Source organism: Haliaeetus leucocephalus, unplaced genomic scaffold (genome assembly GCF_000737465.1).
Source record: "Haliaeetus leucocephalus isolate CR32 unplaced genomic scaffold, Haliaeetus_leucocephalus-4.0 Scaffold178, whole genome shotgun sequence".
Lineage (NCBI taxonomy): Eukaryota > Metazoa > Chordata > Aves > Accipitriformes > Accipitridae > Haliaeetus > Haliaeetus leucocephalus.
In genome coordinates, this window is record NW_010972614.1 from 236,261 (window position 1) to 244,902 (window position 8,642).

At 39.2% G+C, this 8,642-nt stretch overlaps 1 protein-coding gene across 4 annotated transcripts in view; it reads left to right on the forward strand.

Moving 5' to 3' along the window:
- The window catches only part of PRKG2 (protein kinase, cGMP-dependent, type II), a 32,955-nt gene extending 24,517 nt beyond the window's left edge, over nucleotides 1-8,438 (forward strand). For 2 of the 4 annotated variants that reach the window (XM_010564395.1, XM_010564397.1), the window contains 9 exons: nucleotides 842-992; nucleotides 2,277-2,413; nucleotides 2,575-2,664; nucleotides 2,896-3,037; nucleotides 3,786-3,949; nucleotides 4,649-4,771; nucleotides 5,694-5,756; nucleotides 7,205-7,271; nucleotides 8,123-8,438. In XM_010564395.1, coding sequence (XP_010562697.1) covers nucleotides 842-992; nucleotides 2,277-2,413; nucleotides 2,575-2,664; nucleotides 2,896-3,037; nucleotides 3,786-3,949; nucleotides 4,649-4,771; nucleotides 5,694-5,756; nucleotides 7,205-7,271; nucleotides 8,123-8,218 — 1,033 coding nt within the window. In that variant the 3' untranslated portion in view covers nucleotides 8,219-8,438. Of the gene's footprint in view, nucleotides 1-841; nucleotides 1,003-2,276; nucleotides 2,414-2,574; nucleotides 2,665-2,895; nucleotides 3,038-3,785; nucleotides 3,950-4,648; nucleotides 4,772-5,693; nucleotides 5,757-7,204; nucleotides 7,272-8,122 lie in introns of those variants that run through there. The other 2 variants (XM_010564398.1, XM_010564399.1) reach the window with 2 other exon arrangements.
- Nucleotides 8,439-8,642: the final 204 nt, after the last annotated feature.

An 8,642-nucleotide genomic window follows, 5' to 3' on the forward strand; every position in this document is an offset into this window, starting at 1 on the left:
AGATATGTAAGTAAAATCATGGATGGTAGTTGATGGAGGTGGGGCCCTAGAAATGATAGCAATCACTGTAATAAAACTGGACGGATATGTTTATGGAGTCCAGGAATTTTTTTCTGAAACAGAAATTACATAGAACCTCAGTATATTGACTTCCAACCAAGAATTCACTCTATCCCAAGAAAACTGAGTACAGAAAAGAAGTGAAAGCGTGCTCAAATAATTTTTTGCATTCTGATGGTAAATTATTTGACTCCAGATTGAGTTAATGAAACTGTGTTACTGTACAAAAGACAAATTGCCATTTCAAAGAGAAATAAGTAGACATAAAAGAAACAGTTTATTTCTAATGTTTCAGTGTAGCACTGGTGCTATTAAAGAGTTTGCTTTTAGCTTTTAGACCATACTTTTAGTTTATTTGCCTCTGATTTCAATCCGAGCACTATTGGAAGATTAGCAGAGTATGTCTTTCTTCTGTTTAGAAATATAGCTGCATTTTTATTTCTGATCATTCTACTAGAACTGGTACACAGTCCTTCAGGAATTGGTTCTCCAACTTGGAGTGCCCAAAGTTTTGCAGCTGACTGCATAATTAGGAACCTCACCATGGATCAGCCCTTGATAAAATACTGTTTGTTTGTACTCAGTGAACTTCAGTAGCATTTTGCTTCTAATTTACTTCCATAGGATGTCCAGAAAGAAAGTGCTTCTGCATAAAATAAAATTAAGATTCTGTTAGGAAATAAGATGGCTTTTCTTTTAATTTTTTATAGGACTGTTAGAGTACTGTGATACAGGTTGCTGGCAAGGAAAGCACTAACCTGTGTTAATTTTCTTAATGCAGAGGAAGATCCTTCTGTGGACAGTTAACCAAAGAGGTGTCTTTGGAGATGATAGAGCTGAAGGAAAAAGTAGCCCAGTTCCCTCCTTCCCCATTCCAGAATTTAGAAGTTGTCACAACTCTGGGTGTTGGTGGGTTCGGAAGGGTTGAGCTTGTAAGAGTTTGTTTTAAACATATTCAAGTAGTTCTCTGTCTTAGATGATTGATTTAACTGCTGAAAAATGTGAAGGATTTTAATATTCTGCATGCTTGTGCCGCTCAAGCAGAGATAATTCTATATAAAGCAATGCATAGTTAAAAAATATTTTCAGGACTTCGGTGTTCAAAGAAAAAAAATCCATTCCTGTGTGCCTCCATCTCCTGCTGTTAAAAGCATCTTCCTGGTCACTAGACGTGTATTCATCAGTTTGTGCTTGTGGAGTTTACAGATGTGCCTACCTGCATTGTGTTCCCTGAATTGCAGGCCTTTTCCCAAGATTCTGCCTGGACCTGAAGTAATCTCCAGTGTCACATAGTCTGTGTTGTTAGAATTGCTCCAGCATGCCCCACAGCAACTGTAACCAGTGTGATCTAGCTCTGACTTTGAAATTTCCAACAATTTGTAATGGCTCTTTTGAGTCATATTCAGTAGCATGAACAGCTGTGTTTCTGGGATGTGAAAAGCCTCATCAGACTAAAGTCTTAAATTCCACTCTCCTCTGGCTGGGTAGCAAACATCTGGAAAAAAATGTGAATGCTTCTTGTGCAGGCTGCTGAAGATAATGGTAAATTAAAGGAGACTATGTGATTTTAGTGAAGTCAGTAATCCTTTACAGTAGTTAGACCATCAATTGTTTTATTCCAATTCATGCTTCACAAAACAAATTTCCATACTGGTTGACTGCCAGCTTGGAAATTCTAGAGCATCACCTGAATAATAACCTAAAAACTGAATTCTCAGCCAGCTGTAGAACACTGATAGCTGCTTCCTTAGTTTCCTGGAAGTCCTGTTTTAACTTCCATCTTTTATTGCATATTGGATAATATTTCAGTGTAATGCAAAATCATTTGTAAACATTCTTCATAAACTGCCTCTGCTTTTTCTTCTTTTGTATTATGCTAGTGTTTAGAAATCTTAAATTGAAATTAGGACCTGTTGTGGTATGAATTCATTGTAAAATATAGTACCTATCCAAACTACTGCTATTTTGTATACATAAAATTAACACAGGGAACATTTCATTTTACAAGTGGGGCCTGGGACACTGAAGAGATCTGAAGCTTGACTTAAAATCATACAGAACAGTTCTGCAGAAAATCTGGAATTTGTCCCTCATTACAGTCATCAATTTCAGTCCTGTGCTGTGTTGAAAAAGATGGATATCAGTGTACCTATTGAGAAGAGATTGGTAAAACATTCTTTCTTTGCCTCATGTGGACTCATCACTTTTATTCACAGGTTAAAGTGAAAAATGAGAACATGGCTTTTGCTATGAAGTGTATAAAGAAGAAACACGTAGTGGACACCAAACAACAAGAACATATCTATTCTGAGAAGAAAATCCTTGAGCAGATATGTTCTCCATTCATTGTAAAGTAAGTTGACCACAAGGTTTCCTTGAAAGCTGACCCCAAGCTGACCCACTGGACAGCATTATTAAGAATGAGGTTTGGCATACATGAGTTCTGGAGAAAAAACATTGCAAGTCTTGCATTTTATTTTGCTTTTCCTAAATTGCTGCCATTTGTCTCCACAGACTATATCGCACATTCAAAGATAATAAGTATGTATACATGCTACTGGAAGCTTGCCTTGGAGGGGAATTGTGGAGCTTGCTGAGAGACAGGTAACAGCAAACAAAGTGGAACCTTGTCCTTTAAAATCGCCAGTCAGCTCCATATGTCTGCTGAGGAGGATCTCTATTCAAGGGCTGTCAGATGAAAAGACGTTTGGTTCAGTTTTCAACCACATGAGTGACATACTGAGTGTCAGTGCAAAGAAAGTTGTTAACTGGTTAATGAGCAAGGCATTTTTAGAAGTTAATTGTCTGCAAAGATAGTGATTATTTTTGTTCCAGAGGCAGCTTTGATGAAGCCACTACCAAGTTCTGTGTTGGGTGTGTGACAGAGGCTTTTGACTATCTACATCACACAGGAATTATCTACAGAGACCTGAAGCCAGAAAATTTAATTTTGGATGCTGAAGGATATATAAAACTGGTAAGATGTAATCCTTTTGTACTGTTATCCTTTTGTGCCTGTATACTGTTTCCTTGCGGGGGGGGGCGGGGCTAAAAATAGACAGCATGTAATTATAGTACCAGGGTCCTGGAGTTAATTAACCTTACACTTCAGTAGAAAGGAGGGCAGGTTACTCATTGCACAGTGAGAAACAAAGGCATTGCAAGCCACAGACAAACTGGGGATTTGCAGCCTCTGAGAGCTCTTGCCACAGCATAAACCGCAAAAATAATTTCTCACAACCCCCAGTCTTAATGTAAAGGCAGGAACCACTTTCCCAGGTGCCTATCCAGCCCCAGGCAATCATAGGTTCTACATTATCTCTGTAGAGAGGGAACACAGTGAACAGCTCCTGCCATACTTGACTATGACCATTAAAAGTGTAAAGAGCACTTCAAAGAGCTTGAAATATCCACTCTGAGGACAATGAGCATCCCATCATTTTCCATGGGCTGTAAATCTTGTGTCCTCAAGGAAAGCATGGGTTGTTCTATCCAAAAGGAAAATAATTCAGGAAATTACTCATGAGAATAAATGAATCTGTTCTATAACATTCAGTAATCCAGTGGAATTACTTCTTTCTCCTTCATGACAACACTGTGTAATTGTTTTAGCTGTAAACTGGCAACTCTCAGATCTTTGCAGGAGGTGAGGAAGCAATTAAGACCTTAAGACTTCCCAGTGCAAAATACCTCTGCATTATGCAGCATATGTTGATTTTGATCAGGTTGATTTTGGATTTGCAAAGAAGATCGGATCAGGGCAGAAAACCTGGACGTTTTGTGGAACCCCTGAGTATGTTGCCCCTGAAGTCATTCTGAGTAAAGGCCATGACTTCAGTGTGGATTTTTGGTCCCTTGGGATCCTTGTGTATGAACTCCTTACTGGCAGGTAAGTGCCTCCTACTCCAAGTTCTTCCCTTGTTTGTTTGCTTTTAGAAATATTTTCAAGGTTATTTTTAAAATAAACAGTTTGGGGTTTTTTCCCATCAGTAAACAGGAATGATTTGCAAAATGATACTTCTTTTTGCCCCTACTGCATGTCTTATCTTCCATGATTTCAGAAACACCACAGGCAAAGTGTGGAACATATTCTCAATTCTCATTTATCCATCGAAGGAAAGGGCCAGACACCAGCTGTAAGTGGCTGGTGTCGAGCTCCTTTAACTGATGATGATGTTTCCTGTGAGGAACAGCTGACAACAGACCCTTCTTTTCCCCTTTAGTGGGTGACAGGGTACAGTGGGGTGGGTGAACTGTAAGCAGGGCTCATTCTTTGCCTCCATGCACACTTCCGTGGCAACTCTTTGTGAATGCTCAATGGTAGTACAACATGGAAGCTTCTCTGAGCTAGGCTAGAGGCAGAGCTAGTGCAGAGGGACACATATGATCATGTGTTTTCCCTGGTACCTACAGGCAGCTTCTCAGCTTCAAACCCTTCTAATACCTTAAACAGACTGAAAGGCTGAATGTTGTAAAACTAGGAAGGTGAGGGGGTTTTTCCGTATTCTCAAATATTTGCTTTGTTGAGAAGTGGCCACATCTGTTCTTGCCAGCCATTCCATTTATCAGTGTTGCTTTCTTTTTCTAGTCCACCATTCTCTGGGGCTGATCAAATGATAACATATAATTTGATTCTCAAAGGCATTGAAAAGCTGGATTTTCCTAAAATAATAACAAGACGGCCTGAGGATTTGATCCGCAGACTCTGCAGGTAGGAAGGGCGATTGGTGGCAGAGCCTGGGTGTAGATAGATTGAGCTATTTAAGATCCAGACTAGAGTGTTGAATTCCTGACAGCTTCATTTAAAATTGTTATGCCTAGCATGGTCTATTCTGATTATATTCAGTACACACGCATGCCTCTGAGTGTGTGTCACACCTCTTAGTCTGCAGGGGTGTCATCTACAAATGCAGGCTCTGGGCTTTCTCTATAGCTGTGGATTTTGTTGTGAAACACATCTTAAGGAAAAATTAAGTGTGAGCTGAGGAAAGAGCTAAAGAATTTAATGTTATTATCAAGCGCAGTGTTTTAAAAAAATGCTTCCAAAATCACTTAGTCATATAGCTCCTACAGAAAGCATAGGGCACTTAAGGACTGACTTAAGCCCACTTGAAAATGTGCAAAAACATTGTATTTCAAAAGGGCCAGCATAACTCAGAAGCATTAGTGCATAGTGGCATGTGGCTCATGACACTGCTGACTTTGAACTCCCAGCTCCAGTGGGATTTCATCCATGGCAGTTAGGGACAGTATACACTGTGTTTGTGCAACAGGATTGAAAGTACCTTTGTAGCTGCAAATTTTGGTCTGCTTCCTTTTGTAACTTATGACCAGACCTGCTGGTCAAGAAAAAAAGAGGTGTCCAACTAAAATTCAGCCAGTTGATTTCCGTCTGCTGCGTCTCACAGCAGAGTGACACTGTTTTGGTTTCCTGGAAGGTTTCTCCATCCTCAAAAGAAAGGAGCAGTGAGCAACACTTCATTATGTCTCCTTATGAGACCACATGTTGTGTGCAAGCTCCATCCCTGTGAAATGGTTAAATGCAAGCAGTTAGGACCCCTAAATGCTTTTTTAAAAAAATAAGAATTTTTTTTAAAAAATCTTATCCTTATTCTTTTTCTCTCTTTTTTAAGGCAAAATCCTACAGAAAGATTAGGCAATCTGAGGAATGGAATTAATGACATCAAGAAGCACAGGTAAGTGAAAGAGACAGCCAAGAAGAAAATTTGGGTTTTAATTTGAAAATATTATTAATATTTTAGAACCAGTCCTGTAAGCCTATAAAGCTCCAGGTACTTCCAGGCAGGTTGTGCAAGAGAGATTTCTGTTGCTGTCGAGTATATTTGTGAATACAGCAAGCAATGATATAAACATAAATCCTCAGCATGATTATCTAGAAACACCTTTTTGTTTACTGGTTTTGTCACAGGTTGCTGATGCAGGAGTTTCATTCAATTCTCAGAGAAATTGATGCCAGTTTAGCATCTGCCTTTCAGACCTCCCGACCTTTAAACAGCTGCTTTTTAAGAATGGTAGTTATGAGCTCCAGAGCAATACTAGGTTTTTGTCCTCTTTCTTCTAATGCAGAAAGTCCTCTGTGGATTAAACATTTCCTGCTTTTTTGTTTTATCTGAGTTTTTTTCTAAGCCCTGCAGTTTGTGCTTGGTAAAAGAAGTGCTTTGACTTTCCTGCTTGTCTCCCTGTCCTGGTTTTGGCTGGGATAGAGTTAATTTTTTTCCCAGTAGCTGGTATAGTGTTGTGTTTTGGACTTAGGATGAGAACAATGTTGATAACACACTGATGTGGTAGTTGTTGCTGAGCAGTGTTTACACAAAGTCAAGGACTTTTCAGTTTCTCATGCTGCCCTGTCAGCAAGGAGGCTGGGGGTGCACAAGAAGCCGGGAGAGGACACAGCCAGGACAGCTGACCCAAACTGGCCAAAGGGGTATTCCATACCATGGGACGTCACTCTCAGCATATAAACTAGGGGGAAAGCTGGCTGGGGGGCTGCTGCTGGGGAATAGGCTGGGCTTCAGTCAGTTGGTGGTGAGCGATCGTTTTTCATTTGCATCACTTGTTTTTCTTGGGTTTTATTTCTCTCTCTTTTTGTTATTTTCCTTTTCATTACAATTTAGTAGTAGTATATTTCAATTGTTAAACTGTTCTCATCTCAACCCATGAGTTTTCTTACTTTTACCCTTCCAATTCTCTCCCCTGTCCCACCAGGGGAGGGGACTGAGCAAGCGGCTGGGTGGTGCTTAGTTGCTGGCTGGGGTTAAACCATGACACTCCTTCTTCTCATGCTGTTCAGAGAGTGGAATTCCAAGGGGATGCATACATCTCTGCATGGCTGTGCTTATGCATATATTAACCTGCCTGTCACTTTGACACTTCTATACAGAGGAGATGCAATGTATCTGGTGGTCCTGAAGCTCCCCCTGCTACCAGTCCCTTGTATGCCAATGACAGTGCTCAAGTTTCCTCCTTGTAACAACTGTTGTCACATGGACAGAGGATGTCATGAGAAAATGTGTTATAGCCCTTGTTCACATGTTTTTCAGCTGTTAGTATAATGACAGAAAACAATCTGTTTTTCTCTCTTGGTCTATCCCTGTCTGTCTGTCTGTCATTTCTTTTTAATCAGGTGGTTGAGTGGTTTTAACTGGGATGGTCTGAAAGTGAGGAAATTAACATCACCTTTAAAAAGAGAGGTATTGGCTTTGGCTTTCAATATTGTAATGCTTTACTAATATAAAGGTGCATGGCTCTCTCTGATGGCAAGAGCAAAATTTCCCAAAGATGCATTTGAATTATTATAGCTCACCATTTTTAATGAAAATTGAATAAAAGAAAGAGAGAGAGCAAGCAACACATAAATTCAGTTAAATAATGGAAATATTATTCTGCCTGTGTACTTTGCATTAGATTTTCACCATTACTAGAATAAATAATATTTGGTCAGAAACAAATACTGAAAAAAAAATATTTTCCTTGGTAATGGGCACATTATTAAGATGCACTGTTCACGTTACTGTGCGGAGTACAAATCCCTGTATTCTCTTGAGTTACAGCACATCCTTGAATGAGCTTCCTGTTTTAAATGGCCCATTTCTCTTTGCCCTAAAATGAAAAAGATTGAGGGTTAAGAATTTGAAACTCACTTTGAACTCAGTTTGAAACAAAAAATAATTCTGAGATCTGCTTTGAGTAGCTACCCCATGAGTGTAGATTTGGTCTTAAACAAATTTGAATCAAAATTGTATGCAGCGCGGCCCAGTTTTCTTCCTGACTCTATAGGGCTTTGTGTGAAATCTAGGTTTTGATAGTATTTGGGGAACATTTTTGTATAAGGAGGCTAATGCCATTGTTCTGCTGTACAATTTAATTACTGGAGGTTTATCTTTTAAAGAATGAGGAATTGCATCCATTGAAAGAAGTCATCCATGTCATGCTAGCCTTTCATTCCTTCACTGGTAGCAAAAAAATTATGCATAATGAATGGAGAGTATTTTCAAAAGTTACCTTCTGAAACAACCATTTGTTTGTGTTTTTAATGTCCTAGTTGTCTGGACCGACTGATTACAGCTACTTTGACAGCTATCCACCTGAAGAGGGAACCCCTCCAGATGAACTTTCAGGCTGGGACAAGGATTTCTGATACTTTTTTCTTCCAGGACATTTATAGAGACTCATAGACATCAGCTCTAAACTTGCTCTCTTGTTTCTTGTTTAAAATCAAATTACACAAGGTTTGTGACAAACAACATTCCTTGAAGGACTGAAGACAGTACAGCAGCCAGAACTTGTTTGTGTAATGCTCTAAAATCTGCGTGTGTCTCTTTATAACAAGGGTGTGCATTCAGTCAGCAGATGTAACCTGAAGGTTTTTTGATACACAGTGTCTCTATGAACATTTTCAGACACTATGGATCAGATGTATGGCTTTGTCATTGGAAATATCACTAGCTAATATTTTTATATTAACAAGGTTACCATATGTCTTTATTTTGAATGGAGAGGATGAGTATTGGAAGCCAATAACTCTGTGGCATTTATTTTTCATTTTATCTTAAGTCTGCTGT